The sequence below is a fragment of the Neospora caninum genome, chromosome IX (genome assembly GCF_000208865.1).
Source record: "Neospora caninum Liverpool complete genome, chromosome IX".
Lineage (NCBI taxonomy): Eukaryota > Apicomplexa > Conoidasida > Eucoccidiorida > Sarcocystidae > Neospora > Neospora caninum.
In genome coordinates, this window is record NC_018390.1 from 4238034 (window position 1) to 4253973 (window position 15940).

The 15940-nt window shown below is 60.7% G+C and overlaps 1 protein-coding gene across 1 annotated transcript; it reads right to left on the reverse strand.

The window, feature by feature from the left end:
* Positions 1 to 1557: 1557 nt before the first annotated feature.
* On the reverse strand, positions 1558 to 11822 carry NCLIV_043580 (putative zinc finger (CCCH type) protein; the record flags this gene model as incomplete). The annotated part of the gene is made up of 10 exons (XM_003881275.1): positions 1558 to 2497; positions 2762 to 2879; positions 3062 to 3651; positions 4000 to 4106; positions 4392 to 4863; positions 5335 to 8717; positions 8944 to 9338; positions 9744 to 9837; positions 10109 to 10402; positions 10848 to 11822. 10 exons carry the CDS (start codon positions 11820 to 11822, stop codon positions 1558 to 1560), a joined length of 7368 nt encoding a protein of 2455 aa, XP_003881324.1.
* Between the last annotated feature and the right edge of the window lie 4118 nt (positions 11823 to 15940).

The following is a 15940-nucleotide window of genomic DNA, read 5'->3' on the forward strand; positions in this document are numbered from 1 at the left end:
CTTGGGCCCGTAATTGATCCGCACGCGCGTACGCGGCGCATCGCCCTCCGCGAGGTGTCCACGCGCACTGCGCTCGTGCAGCCCCCTTCGAGGCGCCTACACCCACTATTTTGCCTGTGCAAAAGACACCGGGCTCCACGTGCTCTACACGCCGCACCGACACCAAGCTCCTACAAACCCTGCGAAGCCGGCGTGGCGCCTACAGCCCCGCGTTGGCTTCCCGCCCTCTCTCCAGCTGTGAGGCTGAAGGCAGGGTGCGGTGTGGCCGTGTTCCAAACTGGTGGCGTCCACGTCGGATCGACAGAAAGGGAAAGGCAACATGGCAACCTACTACAACTACGAGGTGGGCTCTCTCTCTCGCGTCCACAGAAATCGGCGAAGCCGTTGATCTCGAGTCTCCCCCCTCTCGATTCGCGTGCATGCCTTCCCGTGACACATGGCCAAGAAGCTTCGCACTTGCTTTCACGATACACCGCAGAAAGGAGCCCTGCGTCCCTTGCTCGGGGCACCCGCTAGAAAACTCCTACATGGCTGTTGCCTCTCCGTCCTTCCGACACGAGGACCACACGCGAGTGTCTCAGATAAGCGCTTCCATGCACTCGGCCATGTCCTCCGCTGAGCTCGACGCCACAGCACCCTCTGACAACAGTCCTGCCGCACGCCCCCCTAGAAATAAGAACTCAGGTGCGATAGGCAACCGGTCTTTCCCCCTACCAACCCGCACACTCCTGTCTCCAGAATCCAGTTGCACAGCTCAATATACACTCCCTAGCGCGTTAATTTTAGCTCCTCCGTACAAAACCTCAGAGAAGGACGCCGACAACTTGCCGGCCTGGAAACTTCCTCCTCAGTTTCGTTGTCCCCTCCCCCCCGCCGGGGCGAGGAGAGCTTTCCTCACGGCCAGCCCGACGTGCGCCACAGGACACGGACTACAACCACTCCCTTGCACGTGGTTCTCCGCCCCTGCGCGTTTCCGTTCCTGGAGGCACTTCCGGTTGGCGGACGTCATGGTGTCAGATGGTTCGCTTCCTCTGATCCCTTTTCCAACGTTCGTCCTGCTTGTTTTTCTCCCTATCGCTCACAGGCCCCCGTTCGGAGGTGTCCAGAATTTGCCGCTCTCAAATCCCGTGTCATCTTGCCGGTTTGTGGGAATCATCCTCGGGGCCGTCCACGAACTATTTGCGTTAACTGTCCTGGTCCCGACGCGATCGCACCTTTCTCCCCCCGCAGCGAGCGTCGCAATCCCCGGCGCGGCACACGCACGCGTTCCCTTCCCCACTCCCTGAAATTGCGGACGCATGCACTGTGTGCAGGGCCCTGAGGACATCCGGGAGTCCCCCTTTCCTTCTCTAACGAGCACATCTCCAGGCCACAAGACCAGCGCAAAAACGTGACGAACGCGTTGTTGTGAAGGCTCGCTGGAAGCATCCTCACGAAAAGATTCCACTATTTCTGCGCAGAAGTCTACCGAAGTCGGCCCGACGCCAGTGATGTGCCCTATCTCTATTGCGGCCCTCTACCTGCGAGCCGGACCGCCGTGGTTCCTCTCAGAACCAGCTACCCGAGCTTTGCGTGCACATTTCCGCCTCGTCGGCCGCTACCGGAGCCGAACCGCGAGTCTCCACCTCGAGCAGCTTTCGCAGGTTTCCCGCCTTCGGACACGGAAGCCCCCTGAGTTTGCGCTTTTCTGGGCTCACGCCTGTGGAGCCTTCCGCACTCTCCTAGGCGCTTGATGTGCTCCAGATACCCTGCGTAATCCCCCTCCCACGGGCAGCACCCTTCTGAAGGAGTGGCGACGCGATGTTCCTTGCAGAGCGCGTCGCGCAACGCCGCGGCTGCACACACTTCCTCGTTGCTGTCCCCGCCCGCTTTCCCAGCTCTCGGATCGGAAGGTTTCTGCGCCGGAACCTCGCGCGAACGCCCCCAGGCATCCACGACGACCTTGGTGGCCTGCGCTGCGCCGGCATTCGCTGCCTCCACGCCAGGGGCCTTGTCGGCTGTCCCAGTGGAGCACCGCACCCGCACCTTGCTCAGCACGCGCCCCAAAAGAGCAGGCACGCCCTTCTCGCTCGCAACAACCGACAAAAACTCGCCGAGGGGACACGCCTGTTGTGGCTTAAGCATTCGCGGAAGGTGTGCGTGACTGGGCAGCAGCTGAGGACCGCACACGCCAGGTCCAGTGCCGCTCCGAAGCGAAGCCGTGGCCGACGCCCCCGACGGCCCGGACAGTGCGTTTTTCGTCGCCGGCGCCTCGCCGTACGTGCATCTGGGGCAAAAGGAGGGGGCCGACGGGCTCTGGGCCGACAGGGGAAGCGACGCCGCAGACGGGAACATGTGGAGAAGCGCAAGAGTCACTTGCGCAAGCGACGGCGAAGCCGGAGCATCGTGACGACGCGGACTCGCAGTCGAGACGTTTTTGAAGTTGATTCGGTGGACAGAGTGGAAGTGCGTGGCCGAGAGGATGACTAAACAGTCCCGGCAGAGCATATGCCCACACCTGCGCGGAACACGGAGAAAAGCGCAGCTGCAACCAAAGGGTGTTGTTTGGTGTCGCTATGCCCACGCAGTCGCCTCCTTCCAGACGGTGAGAGCCAGCTCTGTGGCGACTGGCCAAGCGAACTCTGAAAGGGGTGCTGGGGAACGGTCTCTTGCGGCTGCCGCGCATGTCCTGGCCTGCGTCGGAGACTGGGAACAAGCCAGCGCGGGTGCTGCCGCGTCGCATCCAGTAAGAAGGCCTGCTCGAACCGTCCCTCAAACTTACAGTGGGTGCACAAGAGGGCTGAGCAGCAGGAGTCCGCATGCGCTACACAGCAGAGACGAGGAGCAGAGGTCGCCAACGACTTGTTCGCGGGCCACCTTCAGGACCAGCGGCGGGAGTTCTGCAAAAGCGAGCGGCACAGTCAACGACGCATGAGATAACCCGAAATCGGCGCCGCGACGCACACACACATACACGCACGGACGCTTCACACAACCTGACCCTGACGAGCTCTGAAAAAAGCCGACCTCTGGCTGCGCACACACGCACGCTCAGCCGTCCTTCGCTTCGCTCTCGACTCACCTTCTGCCGGCAGGCGTCCGATCTCTGTTGTCTGAACGCTTCGTCGCCCGACGGCGCGACGCTTGGACTCGGCCCCGCCAGCCCGGCCTCTGCCCCAGCTTCTGCCGCTTGCGCCCTGCGGAGTCTCTCCCGCTTCTCCGCCTTCCTCGGAAGCGGCGCCACCTCCCGCGCTAGTTGGGCTCTTCGCCTGGTTCCCTGCAGCGGACCTGCCAAGCAGGCAAGTCGCGCTCGTGTCCCCGCCGATTCCACTCGCTTTACTGCCCCCGCGCGCCGTCCCTGCGACGACAGCGCTGTACTGCGACTTGCTCCACGCGTCGACCGATTTCTCAGCTTTCACATCCGGCGCGTGTGAAGATTTCTGTTCCCTCGGGGCGACGTCTCCCGACGCCTTCTTCGATCCACCCATGGACTCTGGCGTGGATCCCTTTGCCTTGCACGTCGCAGGAGGCGAAGCTGCGTCGCCTGCAGCTTCAGAAGCCTTGGCCCTCAAGGAAGATTCATCAATGGTAACCATCACGTTGCTCTCCTGGAGAACGAGAGTGACGCCAGGAATGTCTGCCACGGCGTGGCTCAGTTTATCGAAACCGTATCTGAAAGCGGCAAGACACACACGCTGGCACCCGCCGCAATGTGGCTCTGAGCTGAAAACTCTGAGATGCTGAGGCCAAGGATTTGAGCATTCGTGCACCCACGGCAGGCCGAAAACTGCAGATACAAAGAATCAAGCCGAAAGCCCCCAGCTTGCGACTGCGCCACACACGACCCTCCCTACTCCAAGGTGCCAAAAACGCGCGCCTGCTTGGCCAAGACAGAAGAGTCCTCTTTGCTTTTGGCCAATGCGGGGCGACAGGGGCGAACAACCTACTAACCCCGGAACAGTCGGAAAGGCAACTGGGCACAAGTCCACCGTGCAACTGAAAATCCGACGCAAGACGAACCTCGCATAGGGGAAACGCTCCCCATAGGTTTGGCGCCATGCCGTGTTGACCGCGGATAAATCTCGCCCTTGAAGGCGCTCGGCCAAGCCGAAAAAGCGGTCTACAACCTGAAAAGAGTGGCGCAAACAAAATCGCAGCTACGCGAACACGTCCGGAATCCGGCAAACGGAGACTCTGCACTGGATACGTGCACGCCCGTCCGACGTCTCCATCCCCACTCAACTACGGACCACTCGCAGCGACGAGCTGGCTCGGCGCCGGGCCACTGGCCTCGAGCAGCAGGTTCCCGTGGAAAAAATCTCCGTGAACCGGCGACGGCAAATGCCGCGAGGGCATCTCCACCGGGCGGTTTCCCAGAGCTGCGCTCGCAGAACGCGTCTGAGTCTGCTGACCTGCTTGGGGAGTTGACGGCAACCAGCTCCTGGAGACCACGTCGAGGCTTCCGAGTTCTTCGTCGACTCCGGGGCTTCCTGATTTGCTCTGGAGGCTGCTCCGGATCGACCGGCTGAAGCCGCTTCGGCACTCGAAGCGATCCCACTGGCTTTCTCCTTGCGGCCCTCGCGGCCAGGCGTCGAGGCGCCTGAGTCGAGGTCGCCGCCCCGAACGGGCGCCGCGCCCGCGCGAGAGCCCGCGTTGCTTCCCATCGTCGCTGCAGAACTCCCAGGGGCCGATCCCTTCGCAGAAGCGCCAGGTGCGCCAAGTCTGGGAGCAGTGACGAGACCGTACAGGCGAGAAGCGCGTAGGTAGTGGATTGCTCGCCCCATCTCGCCGTCGGCCAGCGAGGCAAGAGACTTTGCGAAGCCGTAGAGAATACTCGCCATCTCGCTGTCGCTCACCAGCCGGCCGTGGTTCGCGTGGCAGACTCTGAACACATCCGCACACACCGCCGAAGAGAGGACAGCACTCAGCCAGAACGCCCGACGCGTGGTTTGTTCCCCTACCCAACGCATTCCGGTTGTTTGGGAACAACTCCCGTCTGTCAGGGGCAAGCAAGCACGGCAGGCATATCGATGCAGTCCCCGGGCCTCACGGGAGCGAAAGCAACCCAAGATGCAACTCCGGTTGGGCTCTCGCGTCGTTTACCCGCTGCTGCCGGGAAAAGCAGTGTCCATCCTGAGCCGCGCCGTGGCTGCGAACGCGCGGTTTAGAGAGAAAGGCACGTGAGCGGCTCGGCGCCGCAGGCGAGTACCGGGACACGCGTCACCACTCGTTACAGGTTGAAAATAATGCAGCAACGCAGGGGGGAAAACACGGTCTCTCGAGCGGTTCTCGCAGTTCTGCGCGTCACACACGTTTCTCAACCCTCCCTGTTGTCGCTCGAAAAAAAGGGCGTACCGTCCATATTTGCAGACGATCTTCTCGGGGTCTTCCGACGCGGGCGGATGCCAGAAGACGCAAGTGCTCGAGAACTCGCACATGGACCGCATGAAGTAGCAACACGCAGGCCGCAGTTCGCCTCTCAGCCGGTTCGCTGAGGCATCGGAGAGCTCCTCTGTTTCCTCCTGTTTCGCGTCCGAGCCGACCTCGCCGGTCAGCTCATCCTGCTCCGCACGCTTGGGACTTGCCCCTGCGGCACCGGACGCCTTCTGCATGCATCCACTGTCCTGCCCGCCTTCTTTGCCACTTCCGTCCGTGCCCGTGTCGTCACCCTGACTCGACCCTGAAAGCTCGCCGAGACCGTTTAGTGGATCGGCGACATCGGTGCTTCCGTGGCCGTCTGATCCTTTCTCTCCCTCGGCCTCCGCTGTCTTGGCCTCTGTGTTCTCGCCCTCCGCGTGGCTCGGGGCGCTGGAAGCCCCGCAGCTAGCGACGTTTGGAACGGCTGTTTCTTTCCCGGACTCCGACACACCAGGCTCGTCTCCGCTGCGGCGCCTTTCCGCTGTGGTACCGCCTAGAAATGGCGGCTGGTCCTCAGCCATCGCAGATCGGTGTGACGCCTCCGAGGATGTTGTTTCGGGCAGACTCAGCGACGCACCTTCGCCCGCGTCCTTCCTAGCCACGTCCCCCCCGTCCGCCCAACTGGCGCTGCCTCGCCCCACAGGTCGGGAACCGCTCGGGGACCCAGCCGGTAACGACGCAGCACGCCCGTCGTTCCCCTGCGGGGCCTCGGCTGGAACGGAAGGTGCCGAGGCAAGCACCTGACCCTCGTCGCTGTCTGTCTTCCCCTCTCCTTTAGGCGAGTCTGCTGTGCCTGCGCTCGCAAACGGCAAGCAGGCAAACTCCTCTTTCTCGCGGAACGGCAAGGCCGCTGCGGAGGTGTTCACGCCCATGGCACTGCCCCTGCTAGTCGTGGTGACGCGACAGCTGCTACACTGCTCACCGTACCCGTCTGTCCCCCCTTTGTCGCTACAGCACGAGCAAGTGGCGGGCGCAAAATTCCTTCCCGACGGCTCGTCCTGCGTGCCCGCCGACTGCTGACCCAGTTGCCGAGAAGACTCGTCGCGGCTTCCTTCTAGCGGGTGCGCTGCGTGGGTTGGCGATCCTCTTCCGGAGGCGTCACTCCCGTTCGGCATAGAAGCGCCAGGTCGCGCAGCAACGCCGCATGCGCCCACCTCGTCTGCAAAAGACAACGCGTCGCTGCTGCCCACCACCCACGGCGTGTCTTCCGCGCTGCGAATCGCCTGACTCGGCCAGCTCCCGGCCAAAGTCCCCTGCGCACGCGCCGCCTCTGGAGCGACAAGCCCCGGCGTCTGACCGCCTTGGCACTTCTGTGCGGCCCGCGCACTGCCGGCGGGAGACGCGTCCGCAGCGCTGTCCGCTCCGGACATGGAGCGGGGAGAGGTCTCCGACGCGACGCCAGCTCGCAACTCTGTCGACGACGCAGCAGGCTCTTGATCAGCGGCGCTGCCTGGTGTCAGTACACTTGCCTTCAAGTCTTCGCCGCCCTCTTGACTCCCTGTGAAGCTCCCCGCGGTCCCTGGCGAAGCCATCCGATCTCTCAGACGGCGGAGAAAACCTTCGGCACTGGCGCTGCACAGCCCTTGAGCCTCCAAGCGAAGAAGCTGTTGTTGAACGCATGCGGTCACGGACGACGACCGGTCCCAGAGCTGTTTGCCGTTCTGCTGGGAAGCGTGCGTCGGGTTGAAGGCGGCGGGCGATCCAGCGGGTAAAGCCTGCGTCGCGGCCGAATCCGTTCCGTGTCCATTCCGCTGACAGCCTCCCAGCAGAAAAAGGAGTTTCTGTTGGACCGCCTCCGCCTCCGCATGGTCTGTGGCCTTGTTGCCGGGCGCTCGCCGCGCCGTCGCTAGCCGCGCTGTCCCACCCAGCCCTCCATTGAGCAGAAAACCATCCGGGTCGTCCCGGGTCAGAGGGGCCTGCAGCGTCTGCCAGACATCGCTGGCTGCCGGCGCCCCGGTCTCCTGCTGCGGCCCCAACCCTTCGCCCTGAGCGTTTCTCGGACACGTCCCGGGCGACGTCAACTTGTTCGCGCCCCCATTTTTTTGACTGGTCCGAGGAGACAGCACCGTCAGCAACTCATTCACAATCAGTTCTCGCCTTCGGTTCGCCTCTTCCGGCGCAGCTGCAGCGGCAGCTCTCGACCCCAGACTGGTGTCCGTCAGCTCCTGCGCATCCTCTAGGGTGTCGAATGAAGAACTCGTCCCAAGCGCCGAGGCAGCCTCTCCACCCGATTCGCGACTATCTCCAAAGATTTCAACTAGCGAGACAGTCGCGTGCTGTCTCACTCCTGCACTCTGTCCTGCGTGGCCGCGGGAAGACCCGCCGGGAAGTTGAGAGTTCGGAGCCGCGTTCGCTGGCGAAGCGCCACCCGAGCGCTCGGCGCCCCGCACCAGATGGACGGTCTCCTCCAGCCTCTCTGACGCCTCGCCGCCGTCAGCGAAACGTGCCTGTTCCCTGTCCGGCTGCACGAGCGAAATCGCGTGCGTGTCGCGATTCCGCTGCGAGCCTGGCTTGTCGCAGACACTCGCTGCAGCGGCAGAATCTGCGTCGTCGAGATGGGCGACCGGTCGCGTGGCTGCGGAGTCCGTCTCCCCCGCCGCGACTGGTGTACTGGCTAAGGAACGCCACTGCTGAGCAGCGGCCGGCGAGTACACCCCGAACACGTGCTCCGGAGACGCCGCCTCCGACGCTATGAGGGTGGTGCTGTCTGTCCCTGTCTTTTGGAAGGTTCCCGAGTCGTCCAGATCGGGATCCGCTGCTTCCCCGTCAAACGGCCTGCCTAAAAGCCGAACAGCGGCGCCGTCTTGGCGCCGTTGGGAGCGACTCCACGAGACAGGGGACAAGTCTACGCCGCCGAGAACGGCTAACCGGTTCTGTTCGCAGTCGACGGCGGCCTCGGGTGACGTGGTAGGTGCTTCCATCTCCGGTCTCGCCGGAGGAGAGGAGCTGGATCGATTCAGGTTGTAGGGGAAGAAGAGCGAGAAATCCGTCGGCTCTCCAGAAGTGTGGAAGAGACCCAAAGAGCCTTCTGGAGCGCGAGAGGGGCAACGAGACGCCGCGCGGCGATCCGCGAACGCGCCAGACGGACCACCCACCGGGCCTGCTACGGGTGTGGCCGAGAAGAGCCGCGGCGCGTTGTCGCCCATGGACGCAGATATCGGCTCCGTGAAAAGGGACGGCAGAGACGACGGCGAGAGACGGTTTCCGGACGACAGCGTGAAGGGCGTACAGGAAGAAAAGGCCGGTGCCGAAACTGGAGGCGGAGCCGTCGACCCGGCGGGCACTCGACCAAGCAGCCGAAAGAGAAGAAGGTCAATAGCCTGTAAGGCACACAGCAGATGCAAAGCGCAGCCGTCAAATCAACGAGGCGTTCGCTAAAGTTCGCAATGCGTTTTGAGCCTAGAGTGTATCCTTGCCTTCCTCCCACGTTCGCCACGGCCGATGCGACTTTTGGCTGAAAAGTGTGTCAAAACTCCAAGCCGGAACCTCGGTGCGGCCCATCGACTCGCCACCGCCGAACTGGTTTCGCAACTGGGGGCAACGCACCTCTTCTTCGAAGGCCGAAAAAAGCAGCAGATGGCTGAGACTTCCTGTGCTTGCGCTGTCGCCCCACCGTTCCGAGACTGTCCCCCCGTCTTCGTCCTCCACCTCTGCCGTCGGTGACTCCGTTCTCGCCGACGAAAACGAGGTAGTCAGACTATCAAATGGCTCTGGTTTCGAAAGGGCGTCTAGGGCCTCCACACGCGTCTGCTCCTCTCGCGCCTGCTGCACTGTCTGAAGGGTATCCACCCGACCATTCGCGGACGACTCCTCCGGGTTGGGAGCCTCAGCGGCGCTCTCCGCCGGCTCGTCGGCAGATTTCGAAGCTGAGTCGAGATCTGTGGATGAGCGCGAAGACGACCGGTTCACGGCAGAGACCATGGCTGCATGGATACACTTGCCTGAGTGTGACACCACGCCCAAACGCAAACCTAGATTCATACGCGTGTCACGACGGCAACTTCAATGTCGATGCAGGTCGATGCAGGTAGATGTGGAAGCTCCACGGCAGGAACGCAAGCAGATCAGGGACATTTCACAGGTACGAGTAAGGGAACTAAGCGAAGGAGCGCCGCTAACGCGAATCAGTCCACACGCACCTGGTGAAAAAGCGCTTTTTCAGTCCCCGAGGGTGTGACCACATATGACGACTGCAAAGCCATCACGGCGAACCTGATCGTGTGTCGGCTACCTGGATGTCCATCCCACAGATCCTGACAGGCATATCGGAGCCCCGAAAACGACAGGTCCAACGTCCTGCTTGCTTGTCTTCTGTTAGCTAGGGAATATGGAACAGGCGATCCTACCGATTTTGTGGACGCCCAGAAACTTTTGGAGAAGCTGCATGGTCAGTGCGCGCTTCAGCCTGTTCTCGGGAGCGCACAACTGCGGTACGTCCAGCTGAAAAGATGAGACCGAACAGAACCTCAGCAGCCACGTAGATTTGCTCGCCACTGCTTTGTCCAAAACGGAGTTCGTGAAAGCAGCACGCGCGAGGGCCCAGCGGCGGATGGCGGTCCACACATACAGATGCACACACGTACCTTGCGGAACACCTTCCGGAAATGCGGAGAGGACCGAACAGCAGGTTCTAGCGCAGGAACCGCGAAGCATTCACCAGCACGAACCGACACGGCGAGCCAGGAACGCTCCACGCAACGAAATCGCTTACCTGCAAAAGGAGGGATGTGAGAAGGGAAACGCTGGCCCGCGGAAGCGCGATGCAGTCTTGAAGCGACATTGACAGCAGGTAGGACGAAGCAGCCGGCGGGGGCGGGGCGAGAGCGACGGGTGGCGGCGAGAAAGCAAAGAGAGACGAAGCTTGGGGCAGTGGTCCGTTGTCGTTGAGGTAGGCGGCTGTCGCCAGCAAGGACTCGTAGAAAGGGGACGGCGCGTCGAGGGAAAAGGACGGAGCATCCTCAGGCAACGTGTCGGCGGTATCAAGTTGGTGCATCAGCATCATGACCTGCACACCCCCCAAACGCCAAAGAGCAAACCGCGGAGCTGTTGCTTCCTCTCTCCCGAAAGAAATAGCCTGAGACTTTGTCTCGGCGCCTGTGCACCACCTGTGAAGGGTATCTCGAGCTTCCAACGTGCGCACACGACGGTGCAAAGTGTCGCATCCGTTCGTCTAGCCCGTAAAAGAGGCTGGATTATACGAAACGCGTGTCACGGGCCAGGAGATCGGGAAAGCCCTTTTCGTGCCCACACGTGCAGTTTGAAGAGCGAACCAAAGAATCTCCGTTCAGGCACAGATCTTCGACGACAGGTGTGCAGAGTGTCGAAGTCGACGGAACGCTTAGTAGTCGAGAACGGTTATCTTCCCTTTCTGCTACTGGCAAACTGCGCCTGACCGGTGAAACGCGAAAAAAATACTTGCACTCCCGTCGCGATCGACACCCTGGGCCTACCTTGTTGAGGTCCTCGTCCTCGAGCGCCCCGTCTGTCTTGCCTGGCCCGAACGAAGGGAGTTGTCGCTGCGCATTCCAGAAACCACTGGCGAGCTGGCCGAGGTACCTCATGGCCGCCTCCTCAGTGAGTGTCCGGTCCTCGTCTTGCTTGAGGCGGTCCCGGATGTCGGCATGAATTTTGAGGAGGGCTGCGACCGCGTCCTCTCCGTACGTCAGTGGAGAGGCCTGGGGCTCTTTGCCGTAGGCGCCAGAGACGTCGCGAGAAGGCATCGTTTCTGCTGTTGTCCCTGTCAGGGATCCAGAGCTCTGATCGCCGTCAGACTCGCGACGCCCGGACTGTGTACTCCCACCGTTAGTGCCCGAATCCGCGGTTCCTGCTCTACATAGGGGCACGTCCTTTGCGCCGTCGTCCCCGTGGTGGTCAGTCTCGCCGGCGCAGCCCTCGTCTCGTCGCTCCCAGTCGAGCGTCTCGTTGTCTTTCGTCGCGCCTGGACAGATGGCCGCCCGCCTGTCACCTCGACAGGCGTTCGGGACAGTGGTGTCATCCTCAGGATCTCGCGAGCCAGCACCTGAAACGAAGGCCGGGGTCGGCGGGGCAAGACCCGCCGCGCCGCTGTCGGCCGTGTCTGTGGAACTCAAAGCGTCATCTTTCTCGGCGGCTGAGTCCACGCCGGCGTCCTCCAGTGCGTCGATTCGCCCGAGGTCTCCTGCCTGTCCGTTCGCGTCTCCGCATCTGCGCTCGCCTGTGCGCGCGCCATCCTCGGCGGGCGTCTTCCCCGCCGCAAGTTCGCGTTCCGGTGCGCTGCGTTCACCTGCGTTCTCTGGATGGGGCGGAGACGCTTTGTGGGTCGGCGTCGGCTTCGTAGGTTCGGCACCTTTGCGCCCTGCGGCGGTCCCCCCAGAAGGAGACGGCTCTCGGAGGCGCCTGCTCCCGGCGCTTCCGTTTGGGGTGTCTAGCGTGCGCGTCGCCGGCATCGTCGGGGCAGCGAGTACCGTTCGGCTCAGAGCCAGTTTCCACTGAAACACGAAAAGTTCTCAGAGAAGGCGAGACACAGCTGCTGGGCATAGCCCACCCCGCATCCATGTCACACGGGGGAGAGCAATGGCGTCCATGTTCACGTCCAGCGCAAGCCGTCAAACCAGAGGGCTCGAAGAGGCGCCGCAAGGCGCCTCCAGCGTCGGAGAAAAGCGTCGACAGGAACCGTGGTCTCCCGCCAGATTGGGAACGGCGCGGGAGTGGGAAAAAGAACCATGGGAGACAATGACCCGAGCAGAAGATGGAAGCCGCACACGCGGAGACGCCGAATGCGGAGTCTGCAGAAGCGTGGAGCAGAGCGGAAAAGGAAGGATTCACGCCAGGATCGAGAACCGTTGCCTCGCTGCGGAAGGCGACACCAGAGAGCGACTCGCTGCTGCAGCGCGGAACCCACCTGAAAAAAGGCAGCTTTGCGTCCGGAAGGAAAGATCCGTCCGGTCGAAAAAAAGAAGAACAGCCGATGGTGGTGGCCCGAGAACTTTGCTGTAGGGTGGGGCAGACGGAGGGGCACACCCGAGCCGCCCGCGCGAAGGAAGGGAGAAAGAGCGAAATGACGGGAGGTCCGCGAACGCAGCCCCGTCTCCGGAGAGGCGACCGTGCGGTCTAGGTATCCCTTCCCTGCATTGGAAAGCGTCTGGGCGTCTCGTGTGAACCCGTGGAACACGAAAGAAAAGGGGCAGCCGGACCGAACAGGAACAGCCGGACGGAAGCGTGAGCATGTCAACGCACAGAAACCAGGGTTTGTATTACGCCCCCGTTTGATGCAGGGACGTACCCTGGCGCGATGGCCCAGCACAAGGGCCCTCGAAATTGGTTGCCTCGGGGACCGCCTCGTTCGCCCGGGCCCGAGAGAGACTCTCCCCTCGACTCGAGGCCTGTTTGTTGACGCAATTTACGGCCAGTGTCGGGGGGAAGTGGCCAGGCGGAGAAACCCCGACTCGGGAACTACGGGAAAGACCGCCAGCGAAAAGAGAGTACTGGGGTCTCGCGACAGAGCCGGGACGAAGGGGGGATCAGGAAGTCGGTCCTTCTTCGTGTTCCGAATCGAGATCTCGCACAGGCAAGAAGTTTTCTCCTTCAACCGCCCTATTTTTCCACAACGGAAAAGAGTCAACGCACACTTGGAACGGCGCAGCATGCATCCCCAACGGCATGTGGAAGTTCCTAAAGTCTCTCGTGCGTGAGGAGAGGCGCATCTCCGTCGCTGTGCCCCGCTTGATCTCTCTGCGCACCTTTGCGCCAGGTCACAAACGAGAGACCCGCGTTTTGCCGTGCTCCATGTCGCGCGGAGAGCGCTCCACTCAGCGAGGGGCACCACACAGAGAACAACCCTGGGAAAATGACTCGCAAAAAATACAGAAAAAGCGAAAAGGGCCTTCTCCCCCGATGTATGCTGAGTGCATTCTGCAGAGCGTGGCAGTGCCCCGGCCCCCGCAACTCGCGCTGTGTCGGCTCTGTCCTCTCCAGGGCTGCGGCCACACTCACAGACTCCGGAGTTGCAGGTCGATGCCGCCGTGGTTGTCGCATCGCAACTCAGGAACGTTCGAAAGCTTCGTACACGTTTGCTGCTTCCTGCTGACAGCGTCTTTCACTGTTTGACGGAAACAAGCATCGCACGGGAATACAGCCCACACCCGCGACAAAGCTCTTGCCAGTTGAGTTATGCGCCGTGCCTTGCACACGAAGTGAGTCTCTTGTAAGCGCGTTTTCCGGACCAACCGTCCCCACGAGTGTTCATGCGCCACACTATCTTCATAAAAGATTCATTTCGCCTTTTTTTGCAACTGGCTGCTCGCCGCATCGTGCGTGACGAGTCGGGCTCCAGCAGAGAGGACCTTCCGTGGAACGGCGTTACCGAACTTTCGACAATGACACAGAAGCGCGCTGTCATCTGTTTTGCTTGGGCAGACGACCTCAACTGAAATTCCAGTAAAGCGCTGATGTCAGAGGGAAAGTGCAACTTCCAGGGAACAATATCGAAGCCTTCTGCATGGCCGCCGATTGACGTTGTCCCAGGAAACGGTGGCAGTAGCCGTCCACATATAGCACTATGTAAGGACGCCAAAAAAGTAGCATCCGAAGAGAGTAGATAAATGTGCTTGTTTCAACAGAGGAGAACCGGTCCGGGCAAAAACTTCTTCCACAAGTAACGCCGGGCTGAGGTCAAGCTTCTGGTAAGGCTGTTCCTGGAAGGGATGCACATCCATAGAAAGTCCAGCTATTTAGTCTGGAAAAAAAGGCGAGAGCCTCTAACCCTTTGAACGTTCCTGCGGAACATCGGTAATCTTTGCGACTGCCAGTTCGGCTCTTCCTCACCTGCCTCCCTCCTTTGCCCCTCTTGAAGAGGGCATCGAAACGGTAGAGATCTAGAGGAATCAAGTTAGCCCTGGAGATCCTTTTTTTGTACCGCTATTCCCACGAGAAATCCAACTCTTTTAGTGGACATCAGACAGAAAAGTAGATCCATGTGAATGTGGTCTAACCGTACGCGAGTACGTGCACACTACACATGTGTATACATGTATTCATCTGTATTTGTACAGACTGGATATCACATCCAAGGGTTCCGGGTATGTATGCGCGCCTTCACTTCAGCATAAGAAGCAAAGCCCCGGTTTTCTCTATTTCCACTAGGTTCGGTGTACACGGCGAAGCGCATAATCACTTCAGGTGCCTCGAAGCGGTGTCCACATAAGCCACTGTAAGGCATTCCGCACGTTCATATGCCGTATACGGCCTCGCTTTCTTGTTCCAGTTTGCTCCAGCGTTGCCTTCCCGTCGCAGAGCCCCAGAAGAGAGAGCCCCTCTACCCTTTCGAGGAGGCGATTTTCGAGGTAAATCGCATTACAGGTCCTGAGTCGGCCAGGGAGGAGCGGGACTCGCGTTGAATGCTGCGTGATCTCTTGTGGCTCCACCGCCTGTGGCACTTTTTTCTGAAATCGAATAGGCCGTTGACTGGAGGGAAAGACTTGCTTTCTTCTACGCGAGGCTATGGAGCATCACAGACGCGGAAAGTGGAGAATGGAACTGTATGTCTCGACTCCGTCCGCAGTCGCGCTCCTGCTGCGGAGCAGGAACGAAAGCGCGTCGTCGTCCCATTTTCAAGTCGCGAGGCAAAGCAGCCGGTGTGTATAGATTTGCGTAGGCTCACACAAAAGCCTATATTCGACCGTTTTTCATGAAGATCCAACCTCTCGAGAGGATTTTGAGGAAAACTGCCTGTTTTGCCCGCGTTTTCGCCTTGTGGGCCCTTTCCAAACTCTCGACATGCTCGATGGCAACAGCATCGTCCGCGCAACGGGCAAAAATTGCAGAGAGTTCGCGATCGAAGCTCTTTTCTGCGGGGTTTGGCGTGGTTCTACTGTGTGACAAAAGTGCAGCGGTCATCGCCTTTTTCTAAAGGTTTTGCGAGCAAGGAGCATCTCCTCATTTTCTGACTCTCTTTCTGTGGGAGAGAACAAAGAGTGCATTTTCACCGCCACATCTCTCTAGCCACGCCTTGGCAGCAACGCACATGCGGTTGTTCGTTCAAGTGACGTGGAATGACAGAAACATGTACCAAGGGAAGCAAGCGTATGCGCCGTCGTTTTGGGACTTCATCTGCAGTGGTCGACCTTGTTGCCGTTTCGTGTTTTTTCAAATTTCTCTCTTTCCGTCAAAACTCCCTGCGCAACGGCGACGCGAAACCTACACGTCCTCCACTGCTGCTCCGATGTGCCAGGGTAAAAAACGGGGAAGCCGAGGCCCCTAAAGGCGGCTTCAAAAGTCGGCGTAAACGCGCATTTTTGGCTGTTCACGGGGCTCGCGAGAATTCGTCTCTTCGATAGGGGCGGACAGTTTCCGCTCGCGCTTGGCCCGGCATCTTTTGCTTCCAAATTCTGGTGTGCGAGACCAGTCGGGCACGAAGCACGGACGGTCATGTGTGATGCGCGTCCTTTCAAGCGGCTTGGGACGGAAAAAAGAGAGGTGCTGTGCACGGCCTCTCGACAGCGCCTCTCTAAACGTCCACACCGGTCCTCGATTTTCAGCCCTTTCCCTCTCGGCCCAGAACTTCTAC